At 36.5% G+C, this 19,664-nt stretch overlaps 1 protein-coding gene across 1 annotated transcript; it reads left to right on the top strand.

Moving 5' to 3' along the window:
- Positions 1-10,803: 10,803 nt before the first annotated feature.
- On the top strand, positions 10,804-19,417 carry LOC110704800 (SEC12-like protein 1). The gene is made up of 10 exons (XM_021882648.1): positions 10,804-11,285; positions 11,377-11,471; positions 14,737-14,869; positions 15,056-15,147; positions 16,051-16,150; positions 16,235-16,307; positions 16,410-16,539; positions 17,374-17,493; positions 18,718-18,788; positions 18,876-19,417. Exons 1-10 carry the CDS (start codon positions 11,118-11,120, stop codon positions 19,061-19,063), a joined length of 1,170 nt encoding a protein of 389 aa, XP_021738340.1. The 5' UTR covers positions 10,804-11,117; the 3' UTR covers positions 19,064-19,417.
- The last annotated feature ends 247 nt before the right edge of the window (positions 19,418-19,664 follow it).

Raw genomic sequence — 19,664 nt, 5'->3', positions numbered from 1 at the left:
AAAGTTTTATTAGTAACAATGTCAATAATTTGTGCAAAATTTGGGATAGTAGAATGTAACGAGTAAGTAACGGCACTCAATGTAGGAATTAGGTGTATTTGAATCAAAGGTTAGCCGTGAATTAACCTTTCCCTAATATGAGACAATGCTCCAATCGTGTCATTACCGTTACATAATCTAGGTTTAGTTAAGCATAATTAAACATGCCGCTCCTGAATGAGCATAATCCCTGCAACACACAACTGAAAGTTTAATTGACAGTTCATTGTGTTTACTGACCCAAGACGGGAAGTCATCACCTTAACCATTGGAATTCCAATAAGAGGCTCAGACTTTCGAATGCACCAGCTTATTGTCCTACCAAAACAAGACAGTTGAATGCGAAGAATATCGACAACACAAAAATGAAGGCTAAAGCAGTCCCATAATATAGAATGAACTATACTCTTTATTATTGCCAGAAATGGGGAACAAAAGAAAAGGCCAAAGATAAAATAACAAATAGAAACCAAAACACCAACGCCTAGAAACTGCCAAAAAAAACCCGAACAAAAACAGGAAACAGCAATAACAGCAAGCAGAAACAGCAGCAGCAAGTGGAACCAGCAGCACCAACCTACAACAGCAGCAGCAACCAGAAACAGACCTCAGCAGACCAGCTGCACCACCAAACGGACAACAGCAACAACCCGAGCCCAGAAGGCCAGCTGCAGCACCAGACAGCAACACAGCACAAAGAAACAGCAGCTAGCAGGAGACTAGGCTGCTAACACCAAGAACAGCACCAGCAGCACCAGGAAACAGCTAGCAACACACAGCAAGGCAGGCATCACAGCCTGAACCAGCACCACAAACAGCAGCCTGAAACAGAGAAAGCCAGCCTGCACACCAAGCAACAGCTGCACATAACAACACAAAGCAGGAAAGCTGGAGCAGGACACAGATAGGAGCAAGAAACAGAAAAGAGCAAACCCAGCTAGGCAACAACAGTCAACACCAAATCATTATAGTTCACAAAAGAGAAGAGGACCAGTCTAGACCAGAATGGAAGAGCACCACATGTAGCTTCAAAACTTCCCATAAAACAAAATGGAGAATAACCAGAAGTGTTGAACGAATAATGCTGGTTACTTCATATATTTCCACAATGATCAACACCATGTTCTAAAAGAGTTTAGAACATGCTTAAAAAGAGTTTAGAACATGCTAAGCTATGTCAGTTGCTTGCGTATCTTAAAAGTGTATTTTAGATCATAACATTGACATTCTATAAACATATCGACAAGAACAACGTGGAAAGATCAACACCATGTTCTAAATTATTTCAACCTATGTTCTAATTTTTTTCTATGTTCCAAATTTTTTCTACCTATGTTCTAAAGTTTATTTTCAGCCCTGCAATCACAAGTTCACAACCAACAACCCCTAACCAATTAGCTGCTGTTGCATAAATCAACCACCACACCACAACCCCTACAAGCAGGGGCAATCGCACCAACATCACCAATTTCGAAATCAAAATTCGAAAAAATCAGCAAAAATTGAACCCTAAATTCGAACTATAGATCCGCAAAAATAAGAAAAAATAGAACATAGAGAATAAGCCAGATTTGTTTTTAGACATGACGAATTGATGCAAGCAGAACAAGTAATGCCAATTTGTTCAAGCTATGCTTGCTCATTAATCGAGTTTAAAAGTTTTGTTTAGCCTGAATTGTTTACTTAACAAACAATTTTTAACAGAACTTATTCTTATTCTTGAGTGTATCGGGGTAGGCATTATACACAAGTAGTTGTTACACCATAATTTGGATGACTACGGCTATGAACTGAACTAATGACCAACAAAAAAAGGAAAAAAATAAATGTTTTTCAATTTTAATAACACGAGTTTAATTACCCAAAACCTGATATATTTAATCAATGAATCAAAATTGATACAGAACATTACAGCAATGAATATAAGCAGGGAAAAATGGCTGCAAAGCCACTAATATAATCATTGTGCTATACACACTATTGCACAAAAAAGAGAGAAAACAAGCGGTTTGTTGTGTGTTGAATCCTAAATCCTAAATTCGAATACCCTAAATTAGAATCCTAAATCCGCAAAAAAAGAACCCTAAATTCGAACGCGAAATTTGAAAAAATCGAACTCAAAAAAATCAAACTCCATGCGAAATTCATTAAAATCAAAACAGAAAAACGCAAATATCAAATCACAAAATCGCAAAATCAAATCAAAAAATCGGAAACATAAAATCGCAAAAATCAAATCAAAAAATCGCAAAATCTATGAACATCATGCTAAGTTCATTGAAATTTGAACAAAATCGAAAAAAAAAACAAACCTGAGTCGAAAATCCTTCAAATTGCAATTTCTATGGAGATTTTTGGGGTTTGCAGAGAGAGAATGTGATGAACACGAAGAGAGAGAAAGTTAGAGGAGAGAGAAAATTTTGATCGGTTGGTAGAGGGTATAAGGAAAAATACGTGTTTTAATCTTAACCGTCTAAATTACCTTAATCCTACGGCTGAGATTGGTTCTTATATAACTAGGGTTCTTATATAAGGAGGGGTTCTTACCGGATCCCTCCCCTATATATATATATATATAATCAAGCAACAATAACAATAACAAAAATTATAACAATTATAATCATAATCATGAATCATGTTAAAGCATAATAGCAAGATCCTAGGCTTGATACTAACAAAATTAATAACAAACTCTAGCATGTCACTAAGCAATAAAGATCAAAGCCTTAACCCTAACATGATACTAATTAACATGAATATTAGGAAGAACATAAAAGGCATCATAGGAATCATAATAAACATATTTGATATTATAACCTTTTCCCTAAACATAATACTAGGAAGATCAAAACGCCCTAACATGATACCATAGGAATCAAAATAACAACCTATACATGATTTCTAAATTATAATATCAATAAATCAATTACATCACTTACTTGGATGCCTCATACCTCTTTCTCTCACATCTAGGGCGAAGGCAACTTCGAATTTGGCTAGGTGTTTCTTGGTCTTATGAATGCGGAATTTTGTATGAGAAAAGCTAGAAAGAGAGAAGAAATCTTGAAAACTAGAGAGAATAAGAAAACTAGAGAATTATGATTTTTTGATGATGGAAAACGGAGTTATAAGAAGTCTATTTATAGAGAAAATCAGCCGGACGGATAGAAAAACAAATTAGAGTTTCGAAGAGAATAAAACAGGTTAGCGCCAGACGCTGGACATTAGCGGCAGGCGCTAAGGCTTGCGCTAGGCACCAAGCATTAGCGCCAGGCGCTAATCCCTGTCTTCAGGCGCTAGTAATTAATTTCACGCGTTTTCTTAGTTTCGATAAAATGTAGCCGTACAGAAGGGAAAAATCGTATTTTCCTTAAAAACACTTCTTTTATTCTGATTAAAATTCTAAAAAGTCAACCAAAGTCAATTTATCAATGCTAATTGAATAAGGAATGAAAAGAACCTTCTAGAAGAATCTAGAAGACTAAAATCAATTCTAATTGCATTAGGAATGATAAATCAATATTAGGCCCTACTCTAGATCATTGGGCCGCATATAAAGATCAAACCGGGTCCAGTTTAGTAATTCGGCCATAACTTCCTCATTATTCATCGGAATTGGGCTAATAATATATCGTTGGAAATCTCTTTTCAAGCCCCATCCAACTACACTATTATTGGACCCTTGCTATGGACCAAACCAAACTGGATTGGCTGTTTTCTCAAAATAGGTTTTCAAAAACAGAGAGAAAGAAAAGAATTAAAAACCAAAACCAACCGCAACACTAAACTTTCCACACTTTCACCTCATTCGATTTTGATTCGACGTGAAAGGTACTCATCACTAGGTTTGGTTTTGGGGAGACACAAATAGGTGTCTACACCTTCCCTTTTTTTTTCTCTGTTTATTCTTCTCCTCTTCGATCTTTCTTTCTCCATCTCCTATGTTCTTTATTTTCCTCTTCGTTCTTTCTTTCTCCATCATCTGTGTTCATTCTTTTAATTGAGAATTGCTTCTAGGAGGTCTAATTCATACGCATCAGGTTAATCCTCGAGCAACAAAAGGGTTGTGAATGCGCAAATTTGCTGCAATTGTGGGAAGGAAGCTCTAATTAAGAAAGTGAGAAAGGGCCCTAATTTTGGGATGAAGTTCTATGGATGTCCCATGTGGCCTGTAAGTTACAAATTTGTATTCAATTGTTGCAATTGGAGGTTTGTGTATTTATTTTCTTTATGGTTTTGTAATTTGTGTAGGACACTTAGTGCGATTTTTTCAAATGGGTAAATGAGCACACTGAAGTTGAAGAGTACCAGTTCAAGATGTTGGAAAAGGATACTCTAATATGCGAATTAGAGGTTGAACAAAATTTCAGAGATGAAAAAATAAAGAAATTGCAGTTGTAGAAAGCTAATTTGGAGGATGAATTGAAAGAAATGAAGGAAACAGTCATTGAAATAAGGATTGAGTAAGAGAAATTCAATAGGACTAAAAAAACTTTGTACTTAGCAATGGTTGCTTTTTGGATGTTCTTTGTTGTTTTTTTTTTCCTTAATTAGTTTCACTCATAACTAGGGGCTGTAATGGTTGCTTTATGGATATGCTATGTTGAATAATAAATGGAATTTGGTTAGTTTTTGTCTACATTTGCGTAACTGATTTGACATACCAAATTAACAGACTTGCCCTACCAATAAAGTGAACAAACTAAGACAGAAATTGCACAAAATGTGTGTCAATTAAAAAAGAAAACAGAAGGACAAAATTAGCACAAAATTATAGCATCTATAACCCTTCATTATACACATGAATATAATGTGCAAATACACATCATGATAGTGTGCAAATACATAAAAATACTCCCAGCATTGTTTAACAACACTTGTTCAAAGTGCACAAACACATCAAAATACACATCATCCTTTCGTAAAAGAAACACATGAACACATGAAAATAATAGTAGTTATTTTAACTAAACATAAGTACACAAAAGAGGAAGTACACAAAAAACACCACATAACAGACTTCAGCTCCATCAAGGATTCAGGCTGCACAAAGATGGATGCATCATAGCTCAGAAATAGATCTCTGCCTTGCCTTTGTTGCTGGAACCTGAGACAAAAGAACATGAACAAAAATAGGTGGTTAAGAAATTGACATAAAGGCATGAAAATTGAAAAAAAAAATTAAAAAACCAAAATATTCATAAACCAAACAAGCTTACCACTGGGTTTCCATCATCACCAAACAACACACCAATTCCAATTGGTGTCTTTGCTCTTCCTTTACCCCTAGTCATCCCTCTTCCTTGTCTTGGAACTAGTGCCTCACCAGATTCAGATCCTTTCTCTACAACTCCCCTTCTCTGGCTCTCCCTCTCCCTTGTCCTGCAACAACTGTTTCTGCAGATTGGGAACCACTCCCTGTTCTTCCCCTTCCTCTTCCATGAGCTGCATATTGTGATCTAGTAATGGTCTGAGACACACTTCTAGACACTTCACCAGAAAGAATCATCCTTCCACCCCTTCCTAACTGACTGGGTATTGCAGAAGTGGTGTGATGTGCAGAGGGACCTGTTGGAGTTGGTCCTGTTGCAGGACTTGAAGATGAAGCTAACCAGGATTGTTGTGTTGGTACATGAGTTGCTACTGCTCTTCTTGGTCTTCCCTTGACCTTTTTTGCAGGTGGTTCTATTGGTTCAAAATCCTTTTCTTGACATCCCCTCTTATTGTGACCCTTCTTGTTGCATTTTGAGCATGTCATCTCAATGCCTGACCTACTCAGAGAACCTGACTTCTTAGGATTCTCAAGGGGGTGCTTGATCCTGTTCTTTCTAGGCCTGCCAGAACCAATCTTGATTGGTGGGGGGTCCAAATTACATGGAATCCTTGGCCAATACTTCTCCCCTTCACAAGGAGGTATAGAACCACTATACACTTCTTATTTGTTTCCACTTTGTAATAGTCATCAACATAAGCCTTTGGTTCTCTATTTTTTTTAAAAAAAATGCAAGCAATAGCATGGCAGCATGAAATGCCTACCATATTCCACTTTCTATAACTACAACTCTTACCAACTAAGTCTACATTGACTTGATCATAGTAGTACCTCACATTGAACTTACTATCAGATGATGGCACTACATCACAGTAGGCTGCCTTTTCTTTCTCTTTCTCTAACCTAGCTTGTACTCTAGGACAAATTACAGAAGTCCATTTCTCCATTTCTTCTCTTTTTTTCACTAACCTTTGCATTAATGCTACCCTAATATCCTCTAACATGAAAATTAAGTGCTTAGTCCTAACATTAATGATGTAAGCATTAAAATTTTCAGCCATATTGTTTGTGATAGCATCAATTTTGATGCATGGCTTCATAAATGCTCTACAAAAGAAGTTAGGATTATACCTCCTAAATGCAAGAGCAGCTTCTGGATTCATTTCAGTCAATTCTTCAATTGCCTCATTGAAATCAGCTTCATTGTAGCATTTGGCTATCTTCCAAAACTACAGCTTCATCTCTTCTCCTATATAGGTCCTGTGTCAGAGGGCATAAATATGCCTGGCACGGTGCCTATACTCTACCTTAGGGAGCACCATAGCAACAACACTAATTATAGCCTACAAAAACAACATCAAACACCAAAGCATTAGGTACAATTAAATCAATGACTTTAGGAAACCAAACAAATGACATAAGCATTAAGTCTTACCTGATGTTCATCTGAAATCACAGCAATTCCTTCACCATCTCCAAGGTCTAAGCATGACTTCAGATGTTTGAAGAACCACTCCCATGAAAGACTGTTCTCCCCTTCCACCACAGCCCAACATATAGGATACATTTGCTCATTAGGGTCCTTGGATACAACACTCAAAATCTGGCCCCCTAAGAAATTCTTTAAAAAAGCTGCATCAACACATATGACTCTCCTACATCCTGTTTTCCACCCCTCTTTAACACCATCAAAACATGCGAAGAGTCTTTGGAACATTGGGGTTGAAGTGTTAGGTTGTGGAGCAACTACCAACTCCAAGACAGTCTGTGGACTTTCACCTTGAAGTGCCTTCAAGTACCTCTCAACCTTCATGTAATGCTCTTTCATAGAGCCATACAACAGCCTGTGAGCCCTATACTTGACTTTGTATGCAAAGTCTCAGGACACAATCACTCTGTAAGCTCTTCCTACAGTTTCAACAATCTCTTTAGCTGGCCAATGTGGCCTAGCTCTGAAAACCTCCAGCAACTGCTTTGCCACCCAAGTTGTTTTAAGTTGCCTATTATTACTCATGTTCCTATGGCATGTATGTGAATCAACTACAGTCTTCACCATCCATGTTGAATCCCTTGAATGCATAGAACAGTACACATAAAAGGGGCAATCTCCAACACATCTAACTCCTAACCTCTGCTTGCCTTTCCAACTCATAGTGTATTTCAAATCCCTCCCTTGCATAACTGCATACTTAGTTACAACATCCTTAAAGTCTGAACTATTTGCAAATCTTTGACCTGTCTTCCATTTAAACTTGGTGAAATCACCTTCAGGCCTCACTACCCCCCCTTAATACCATTTGCCTCATCATCACTGCCAGTTGGGGTGTCAATGTCTTCATCATCATCACAATCACTTCTCAAACCTCCATCTGATTATAATGCTTTGCCAACACTACCTTCATCAACTACCTTCCCCTCACAGACTTCCTTTTCCATCTACTCAGCTACTTGAAGTATCCTAGAGTTGCAATCCTTAACTATATTCCTTGCTTCCCTTAGCTCATCATCACTCTCATCAGTTTCTGCATTAATGAATAGAGATTCTTCTAGATCTTCAGCTGCCTCAGCTTCTAGATCTTTAGGACCTACTGTTAAATCACCATCATCATCTACACCCTCCTCTTGTTTCTCTCTCTCTCCCTTTCTCCATCATCCTCAGGCTCATATGGTGGATCTCCTCCATCACTAGACTCACCATCAGAACCAACTAGTTCCCTCCATTTCAAAGGGATGTTTGGCCTACTGTCCTCCTAATCATAGTCATCCACAAAATTTGTCTCTACAGTTGGCAATTCAGCAGTTGAGACAAACTCTAAAGATGGGAATTGAGAAAGGTTTGGAAAGTCAGTTTGGCTTAAGCTAGGAAATTCAGAAGAGGGTAAGGGAGCTTTAGGTTTTTTATGCTTGGCATTTATTTCTATTGGTTTAATTGTGGTGGTTGGGGCAGTGTGTTGTGATGAAGATGTAGGTGGTTCTTAGGGAAGGTAGGAATCTTTTTTAAAAGATGATGTGGTGGGTGGTTTTGGTGATGATGTGGCAGCATCTTTGTTTTGACTAGGACAAGTGTTTGGGGGTGTGACCAACTTTGTTTGTGGTCCCTTCTTGGGGGTGATTTTTTTTTCTTTTGCTGGATTTAGTTGGGAGATTTCAACTGTTTTTTCTGTTGTCTTGGATTGGGTAGATTTGCTAACATCGCTTTCCTTTGGAATAGGTTGACTCACACCAACTTCCTCACTCTAACTAGGGGGAATATCTGCATGAATTGAGTCATAAACATGCCGTACAACATACACAACAATACCCCTATTTTTAACCCCTAACTCACTCATCACTCTGCATTCTTCATCCCCATGGACAACTCTCAAACCTTTGTCCACATTCATCCCAGGAATTTGGTAAAACAATTGATTCACCCAATCCATCCCACTTTGCTTCCAAAACTCAAGCAACTCCTAATAACAAAGTTCATCTGGGTCTATAACAAAATTAGTACACTCCCTACCATTATACTCCAATTCACCATTCTTACCCAATCCAAATTCACCCCCATGCCAGAATTTGACAGTCAAACTGTCAAAATTTTACTCTTTGCAACCTATAATTACACAGCACAATTAGGCTACAAACAACAGTGCATGCATCACATCAATACTACACCAAAACCCTAATCAATCATCAGTAATCTAACTAATCAACAAACATTCATCACAACCAGCATTCTATACAAAAAATTTAACCACTGACTACTCAAATTACACAACATTTCCTAATAATAATCATGTAAACAAACTAAAATTCATGATTAATCATTTCAAATTGAAATTTAAATGCACGCAATTCATATTTCAAACCATCACAATCAATTTCAAAGAATTTAAGCAACAAAAACGTACCTTTTTCTTAGGCATTTACACAAAAGATCGAAACTTTTCTTCCTTCAATCTGCAGCACAATCGTACTCAATCAATGTAGTTCCTTTTCGCAATTAATTTGATATGCAATTCAATTTGCTTGCTTCAGTTTTTCAGAGAAAGGACATGGAGAGAGAGTGAAATTGAGAGGGAAATGAATTAAAGAGGGAAACAGAGAGTAGTCGAGGAATTTAATTCCACGTAGGCTAGGAGGTGGGGGGGGGGGAATTTAAGTCAATCCTTGACTTTACCCCAAAATGCAAGCCACGTCATCAAGTTTACCTGCAAAATCCGGTCACCCATTATTTTGTACCATTTTGGGAAGAAATATAGGAAAGGTGGTGTTATTGTGGAATAATCAAAAGGTGGTGTTATTTAGGAAAGACCGCTTAAAGGTCGTGTTATTTTTAACAAATTTTCCTAATAATTAATAGGCCCTCCTCTAGATCATTGGGCATAATTTAATTTAATCCATAACTTCCTCATCATTCATCGAAATTGGGCTTATAATATATCGTTAAAAAGCTATTTTTGAGCCCAATCCAACTACACTATTATTGGACCCTTATCATGGACCAAACCTAATTGGACTGGCTACTTTCATAAAAGAAATATTTTTGAAAACAGAAAGAGAAACATTTTAATAAAAACATCCTCATCATTAGACTTTTCACACTTTCACTTCGTTCGATAATCAAATGACGTGAAAGGTATTTATCACTGGGTTTGGTTTTAGGGAGACACATTTGGGTGTCTACAGAAGCCCCCACTTTGGCTGAGTTTGGAGAAACAAACACAAGTTTTGAAAACAAAAGTCAAAGTAGCGATAGGGATGGAGAATGATTCAGAACGTTCTGCAATCCTCAATCATTCCTGTAACGCCGATACCTGCAAACTAGCGTTAGTTAAACAGATAAAAGAGTTAAGAAACGCATATTTTGCACCGTCGAGCACACGTCTCTGAAGTAACCGATTTGTTGCTTGACGATCTTCCTCAAGCTAGAAAATATCACTTGAAGACTGCTCCGCTTGTAACTGCCTTCAATTTTCGTTGTGATAGTCTTTCGCAAGCTAGGGAACACCATTGAAGATTGCTCCGCTTGTAGCCATCCTCAGTTGTTTGTGACAACTCTCCGCAAGCTAGGGAACGCCGTCGATTTACTCCACTTGTAGCCATCTTCAGTTGTTGTGACAAATCTCCGCAAGCTAGGGAATGTCGTTGAAGACCATTCTGCTTGTAACGATCCTCAGTTTTGTTGTGATAATATTCCGAAGAAAATTACCGAAGACCACCGCTTGTTGAACCTCAATGCTCGAACTTTGCTGCTGTGATATTTGCTGAAATTACCGCGGTGCCAGTATGTTGGCGCATTTTGCTGCTTGTGATAAACAAATTTGTTTCTCCTTATATGCAATTAGGGCTTATGCTGTTAATTAGATAAACTTATTCCGTTACTTAACAATTAACCAAAAATTGTATAAGAACTAGTAGAACAACTAACAAGTCAATCTTTCCATAACAAGGCATCAATTATTCAAAGAAAAGATAAAAATTAAAAATCTTTGAAGGGAATCAATAATCCCGAATATCCGAAGCACATTGTTAAACCCAGCCATGCAATGCATCCCTTAATCTATAAATTATCCATCTATCCGTTGACATTTGACTCTCTCTTAATATACCCACTAGCCATTATCATCTTCATTAGCTGTAGTCGTTGAAGCTTAAAATATCGCAATACTCACGTCCGTACTAGGCCCCACTTTCCCTCCTTCCTCCTCTAATACAAAAACTCTCGCAAATCCCACTTTTATTTTTCACAAACCGCTGAAGAAAATAGAGTTTTTGTGAAGTGGGGTTTTGTCTTTGATTAATTTACGGAAGGTGTTGATCAATGGAGTTGCAAAACGTTGGAATTGTTAGCTGTGGGAAGTGGATTAAGCGCCCAGAAAAAGCTAATTTGGTGGTTTTGGGAAAATCTTATAAATCATCTTCTGCAAAATCAAAGCTTGAGATTTTCTCCTTTGATTCTAAGACCCTTTCTCTCTCTTCTTCTCCATTGGTATGATTCTATATTTTATTTAAATTTTAAATTTTGATGGGGTTGATCATAATTATTCTGAAATTGAATTTTGGGTTGTTATGTTTTTCAGGCTGAATATGACATTGAAGATGGAGAGCCAATTTGCATTGCGGTGCACCCAAATGGGGATCAAATCATTTGTGCTACTTCTTCTGGTGATTGCAAGTATTGTCTATAATCTTTTTCTTTTTTTTTTGTCATCACTTTTAATTTCAGTTTTAGCTATGATTTGATGGTTTGATGCATTTTTGGCTTATGGAAGGTTAATGGGTAGTTGATAGAACAGGGTTTGAATCTGTCTTTGTTGCGAACTCGTAGAAATTGTACTTGAACTACTTTTATTCATTACTCATTAGTATAGTCCATATATATGTATGATATGCTATATTTGTTTGAATATTGTTCTAAATATATGATATGCTATATTTGTTTGAATATTGTTTAGGCGTAAGTAGATTAATCTTGGTTGACCATGAGTGTGAGAGTCATTAATTTTAGTGTGTTAGCTGTTTTAGGGAAGTGGGCCTTCTTTTTGGGGGGTAGTAGGGGGGTTATTCGGGTAGGGAAGTGGGCGTATACTCGTATAGTCTATATATATGTAAAGATATCAAAGGCAGTTTGCTAATTTAGCTGGTATGTAAGATGGATGGGAGAGATATTGGACTCAAACAAAAAGGAGATGGAAGAAGGGAAGACAATTAAAATTAGAAGATGATTGAGAGAAGATCCCTTATTCAACAATTTGCAGTAGTAAGTAATTTTTGTTCAAAGGTTTGGTTGCATAATTGTTGTGTTTGATTAGGATAGGCCGTTAGTACTATTAAGACCTGTGCAGAGCATGCTCATACTCAAGATTAGTGATGTTGTTTGAAAGTCTTGTGGATTTAGTAATATAAAGTGCCATTGAATCTGTAAAAAAAAATCTGGCAAGATGAAGCTTTCGAAGTCTCCAATTATCCCTGAAAATGAAATTTTTTTTTATTTAAAAATTTAAAGAGACTTATGGAGTTGATGTGCTCAAGTTATTAGTTTACTGATCCTATTTTCTATACATATAGAGCAGGAGTGGTGCAAAGCCTTTCAAACAGACCCATGCTTGATATTATCTTCTTAAATTATTTTGATCCTTGGTCTTGCCCTAAAAATCAGGCTTACTCAAAAGTGATAGCAAATACATGTAAGTGGGCATAATGGTTTGAACTTCATCAACAAAAGGCAGCTTGCTCAAAGCACTAGTCTGCTTTTTGCAATGTGTAAATGGGCCTGATTTTTCTCCACAAAATTCTTTCCCTGATATGATTTTCATTGAATAAAATCCTGGCGTTGCCAGTTTTGTTATGTCTAACTACCCTTTAAACTTTTTTTCTTGTTTTCCTCCAGTAATTTTTGTTTAAGAAACATCTTGCACATCAGATTTTGTGCATTTTCTTTCTATCCAAATTTCCATGTAGATCATTACATTTGTTATGTTTCCTTTCATCTTCCATGATATGCTTTTAGACTCAGATATTCAATTGTAGAGGCCATGCCGTTGTAAGTTTGTTATGTGTGGAAAGTAACTTAATTTATCCTTGGGGTTTTATGAGTTTCTGAGTAAATGAACTTCCTGCGATTTTGTGTTCAACTAGTGGCATTCCATGGATAATACCGAACTTAAACACTGCTATCTTGAACTTTTGGTAATAGAGACTTTATGACTGACGACAACATTGAGAACCCAAATTTTGGTTATTTTGAAGTTTATGCTTATTGCTTGTCTCCTTTAATCCTTTTCCTATCTATCCTGAGTCTCTCCAATGTGATCCTCTTCAATGAAGACGACAACCACATTAAAAATTGAAGCCTTAATCCCTAAGATGGGGTCGGCTATACAAACCAACATTTTGTCTCCTGAACTGGTCAACCATGATCCTTTCCTTCCATACCTTTCTTACATGCTCCTCCAAACCCAACTATTTCATGTCCTTCTCAACTTCTTCAATCCATGTCATGTTTGGTCTTCACCGCCTTCTTCTAAAATCCCCTGGATCCTAGCCCTCTACTTTCCTTATTGATGTGTCTTACATGCCCAAACCAACACATTCGGTTCTTCCCTATATTATCCTCAATGTTCACAACTCCAACTTTCCTCCTAATATCTTCATTTCTAATTTTATCCTTTAAGGTGTTCCCACACATCCATCTTAACATACACATCTTTGCTACTCTATCTTCCTAATATGATTGTTTGTGAAAGCCCGACCCATAACAACTTTGGTCTAATAGCCGTCCGATAAAAATTTCTGTTTAACATCAAATGTATGCTACAGTCACACAATACCTAGTTGCCATTCTCCATTTGAACTAACCGGACTTAATCTTGAGGGTTACATCTTGGTCTCCATTCTTATACATAATTGACCAAGGTATTTTAAACTACTCATTCATGGGCACCTCCTTAGCATCCAAGTTACTATATCCCCGCTTGACTTCCTCCTAGTGCTAGAACTACATTTTATGTACTTAGTCTTGCTCCGACTTAGCCTAGACCCCCAAGATTCTACATTCTGCCTGCGTTGCTCCAATTTGGAGCCTCTTTAAAGACAACAGGGTAATAATGCTGATGTTGTATTTCAAGATGTCAAGGTATAAACTTTTGAGGATAATTTGAAAGGTTTAAAACTTAGTTTGGTTAATGCCAGACAATCAAGCCAATCAAGGTCTCAAAAATAATGCCAAGGACTAAAAAAAAACAGGGATTTATCTGGTTAGTAGATAGAGCTATTCAAAATAGATGCGAAGGAAACATATTGATGTGGTACTCTATAATTCAAATAATTTACAAATCAGTTGATTCTCAAGCCTCCTTTGATTCATATCGAAATTAAGTTTTTGAAAAGAAGAATGACATACCAGTTAGTTCATGAAACAAAATATCCTACTCTGACATATGAATTATCATTTAAAAAAAAAAATTGGCAAAAGCTTAGGGCTTTAGTCCACCCCCTCCCCAAATGTTTGCATACAATGAAGTAGATTTTAACTAATACTCAATGTTATTCTCTGAATTTTTGTAACCATATAATTTATTACCCAAAAGAGCATACTATGATCTGTAATTACCCCGTCAAAACAATACCCATAGTACATTTGCATCCCAAACTTACTAGTTTAACCATGCTTCTTAATGAGAAGATTTGATATTTTGTTTTCAAGAGCTCTGTCATTGGCCCTTTAACCTTCCACTAAAGACCTTACTCCCCATTGTCAGTAGATGCTAAACTCTGATATGGAGTATTATGAAGAGCAAGGTTCTCAATCAAATTCACTTTGGACTCCGTTTACCATGCACATGAAACAGCTTCCTTCTATGAACACTTTAAAAATGCAGTTCAGCTATTTTTTCACTTAATTTTTAAGAAGTATTTAACTTTTTGTGTACAAACTGCAGATTATTTGAATTGTGTACTCAAGAAACTTCTGTGAAACTGTTGCCTAAAGAAGCACCATCTCTACAAGGTGTTGGACTGCAAACTTGTATAGAGTTTAGCGTTGATGGATGCAAACTTGGTTGTGGTGGAGAGGTAAGATGTTTATGACTCTATGGAATCTGATTTGAAGAAGTGAATGAAAAGGGGCAAGTTTGTGTGGTCTAGTTTTATTGATGCTTGCTTTTCTTCACTCTCTTTTTCCAAGCAAAATAATACATATGCTGTTCTTTTTCCTTTACTTTAATCCCACATTACCTAATTTACTCTTCTCTCATTCAGGATGGGCATCTAAGAATCTTAGAGTGGCCTAGCTTGCGAATAATTCTTGATGAACCAAATGCTCAAAAGTCCTTTCGGGATATGGATTTCAGGTGACAATAAATTCCATATATTTAATATCCTTATTTGGTTTTGAATCCCATTCAAGTAATTAGTACTTAGTTGTGCACTTAGAGTAGATTGGTAGATAGATTGTTGTTGGATAAAGGAACCCGATTTATTTGCCGCCAAGTGGTTGGCGGTTACAGTTATTTAATGACAATTTTGTTTATATTATATTATTTTTATTTTTTAATACTCCTATGAGTGAAGAATAATGTCGTCACCTGATATTTCCTCTTTCAGATTTTTCAATGCTTCCTCTTTTTTCTTTGTCTTCCAATTCCTAATCTGATTAATCATAAATAAGTATGTCAAGCATTGCAAACATGTCAAATTGACTGGGGTACTTTAAAAATTCATAAAGATCTTTTAATTGCTTTAATGGGTTGGTATTCATGATGTAAGTTATATATTGAAACTTTTATATACATGGCCACATAAAATATTATGCTATTGCTATACATTTATGAGAGACTGGGTGTTTCTTTCCGAAGATAACTAGCTTTCAGTTGTGGATATGACCCCAGCAAAGCAGATTCTTATTTTAATAAAGCAAGGGCCTTCAGTAAATCATAATTAGCTCCTTGTTATGCCTCTTTCATGTTTTCTTCCATAACCAGGATAACTTTACAGTTGTCTCTTGTTAGGCTCTTAGCGTTACTAACTGATTGCCAACTTCTGGTATGTATTGGATTCTGTTTGTAATGCTTATTGGAAAACAGTAAAAGTTGGCTTGATGATGCGTAGGTTTTTTAATATGAGTAATATATTTGGCTTATACATCGATTTTTTTACAGTACAATCTGGTGTGGTTTTATCATTGAAGCCCCTTTTTATAGTTTTACTTGGAACAATCAATTAAACAATGTACTTCTGTTGTTGTTGTCTTTCAGCCTAGACTCTGAGTTCTTAGCCTCAACTTCTACTGATGGTTCAGCAAGAGTTTGGAATGCAAACGATGGAGTAACTGTGGCAACCTTGAAACGAGATTCAGTAAACCACTCGATTTAGTCTTAATTATTCATATGTGCTGACTTTTGATAACTTGGGCTGATGATATGTAAGTTTCTTGTGCAGAATGAAAAGATTGAATTATGTTGCTTCTCAAAGGATGGAACTAAACCTTTTCTGTTTTGCACTGTTCAAAGAGGTAAATAAGCTTCTAGGTGATGCAGAGTTATGTACTTTTTTGTGAAAATTTTTCTTAAATTATCTGTAGTTGTAAACTAAAATAGAATTCGTCTAAATACAGCTAAGGCTAAGGCTAAACCGATGACTGTTGTTTGGGACATGAGTACTTGGAATAGAATTGGTTATAAGGTACTGCTTGCAAAGCCTGCTTCGGTGTTAACCACCAGCCAAGATGGAAAATATCTTGCCTTGTAAGGACCTAAACTCTAAAGAATTCTCACATACATCTGAGCTTCACATCAAATTGCTGTGCGCTTTCTGTTTTTTCATGTATTGGTTCAATTATCATCTGATGGATTTTACTCTTACTGTCTCTGTTTGTTATAGCCTAGTTCCATCTAGCTTTCTATTTTATGTAACTATGTACAAGTACTTTTTCAATATGATACTATTTAGGAGGCAGAGATCATGCTTGTATGCTTTTAGATTTTGTTTACTTTTCTTAAAGGAAGCATGCTTCAAATCAGTTCTGTTCCTGGTAAATACTTCCTCCGTTTTTTTTAGTTGACACTTTTCTTTAGTCACGTTTGCCAATGAACAATTTCAACCATTCATATCTTTAATTACCGATAAACAAAAATTATGAAAAGTTGATATTTTGAAAATATATATCGTGATGAATCCAACAAAATCCCACATGACTATATTTTTCAGTATGTGTAAAGCACAAAACTTGGTCAAAGAGGAGTATGTGAATAGTGCTAAAGTCAAAAGGTGTCAACTAAAAAAAAAAACCGAGGTAGTATTGAACTATTGATTAGAAAACTCAATATGTCAAAAGCTTATCCTTACAATTTGGAGGCTCTTTGCCTCATTTCAATACATAAATAGTGTCGCATTGAACATTAATATAGCCTGTCGTCTCCCTCGTTAAACTTTAGAGAGCTGAGTCAAAGCAAATAATGCTGAGCAAGAGTAATTCCGGTAGCAGTATAAAGTATTGTGTTCTATTGTTTTGTTGACATGCTTGTTGGGGGTTTAACTGATTATTTTCCTTCAAATACTATTTTTTTCTTTTTTGACAGGGGAAGTAAAGATGGTGATGTGTGTGTAGTTGAAGTAAAAACAATGAGGATCAGTCACTGGAGTAAGAGGTTGCACCCGGGTACATCCATTGCAGCACTGGAGTTTTGTCCAAGTGAAAGGTAGCTTAAAGTTCAATGTTTATATATGACTCTGCTGTTGTAGTTGCTGATGCCTGATAGTATGTTTATGAACTTTTTGCAATTTATGATTTACTTTGTCCTCTTTCTTGTAAATCTTCAAGTGTATCATCTTATCTTAGTAGCTGCATTATAGCTCAGTACCCAGATGAAGTATAGAAAGGGTCATGTAGGCATCAAATAAAAGGAATTTGGTTTAGTGTATTTGGTAAATATATGGTGAATTGCTGTGGATGGGTGCAGGGATTGATTCGAATAAAGCTAAAGAAATGTCACTTTGAATTTCAAACTTATCCTTTTTTATTCTTCACAGAAAAGTAGGCATTGTTATGACATGTTCAAAGCCTTTTTCCAATTTGTTCTGAATGCTATTAATTTGTTCTTTGCTTACTCAATATGCCAGCCCCTTTTTTTACCCTCACAAACTTGTACTGTTAGTATGTTACCCATTAAAGATAGTTAAAAGATTTTGAAAGATTACAACATGAGGCATTGACCTGTCTGGTTTCTTGGCCTTTGCAACCCTTTGAAATTTTTGCGGGTTCTGCGCCCTCTTATTATTGGAGTGTCTTTAAACATACATCTTGCACTTTCCATGCAGACCCTTTCTAGTAGGCACTTCCATAATCAACCTTCTAGGATGTTAAGAGGGTAGATTTGTGTTGGATGTGTGCAGGGAAGTGACAAGATATGATGGTTAGATTGTGAATTGCCAAGGGTGTTGGAGATTGATATAAAACCATGGATTCGGGGAAGTAAGCCCTTTTGGCCTTATAGAGCTCCTAGAAGAGAGCTTCTTTATAGACTTGCTTGCTTTAAATCTCGATCTCATGCAATTCTTGCTTGACAAGCGAGTAAAAATGATTTTTTAATAAAAATTCAGAAACACCAAGAAGAAATTCTGAGGAAAAGCAATATGATAAGTTGCATTGCCGGATCTTTGTTAGGTTCTTAGGAGGCAAGGACTTCACATCTATAGTTGTAAATACATTTAAAGGCCTAGTTTAAGAGAAAGTTTTTACCGCTATGTACTTTTGATGCTAGGATATGTCATTCTCATTTATAGCTGTAAATACATGCCTCGAAGTTCACCTTGTTCAAATGACCTGATTCTGTTAAGGGGAGTAGTAATTGTTTTGATCTTCAACTTGGCTGCCTTGCAATTGTGTTGCTTGTTGACATGTTTATCTGACATTGTATTTCCAGGGTTGTACTTACAACTACTAAAGAATGGGGCGCTAAGGTGACACAGCTAACTGTTCCTGTAGAATGGAAAGGTCGACCTTTCTCTCTATAATGCATTCCCAAGTCTTTCATAAATGGCGCTAAGGCGACGGTGCTAACATTCATGTCTCTTTTTGCAGATTGGCAGATCTATGGACTCCTGCTTGCTATGCTTTTGATTTCTGCAATAGCCTTTTATATCTTCTACGTGATGTCCGATTCTTTTTGGCAGCATCCTGAGACATATCAGCCCTCTACATCGCACATCGATTCCCTTCTAGGAGACCAACTTTCATCTGAGGATCCACTTGGGCCACTCGATTTGTGATACTTGCTTTGAATATCATAGTGTTTTGGGGTGCAACCAGGTTGAACCATCTTTTTGCAGTCTTAATTGGTGAGGTTACAGAACTTACAGTTTACACTGCTCTCCTTACTCTGCAGTTCTAGCAAGGCAAGGTAGCAAAGTTGATAATTTCAATCTTACATTTTATTCATAATTTTTTTTTTATTTAACTGTCCACTCTTCCATAGGACACCAATGTATTGGTTTCTGAATATTAAAAATTACTTACCTGTAACTCTTAAATATGTATCCAATTTTAGGGGTGTTATTAGGATACATATACAAAATATATTTCTATTACTCTGCAAACTTTTTATACAGAATAGTACTTTTGCATCTGTGCTTACCTGCTATTCGCCACAAATTTTAAATCATTCATGTCATATAATAAGAACTACATTAAGTGCATGTTTGGTTCGTAGAAACCGAACGACTATTCTTGTGGTGGTACACTGGTACGGAAGGCATGGACTCCACGAACGTCCTACGCCCCCTTATTAGTAAGGCAGGGAAATGGATACAAATAACCAAATCCGTTACTGACTGTTTGGTTTGGTAGCACATATATCTGAATCCGTTTGCT

This window comes from Chenopodium quinoa, unplaced genomic scaffold (assembly GCF_001683475.1).
Source record: "Chenopodium quinoa cultivar QQ74 unplaced genomic scaffold, ASM168347v1, whole genome shotgun sequence".
Lineage (NCBI taxonomy): Eukaryota > Viridiplantae > Streptophyta > Magnoliopsida > Caryophyllales > Amaranthaceae > Chenopodium > Chenopodium quinoa.
The sequence above is the reverse complement of the archived record's forward strand: the minus strand, read 5'-3'. Positions and strand labels throughout refer to the sequence as shown.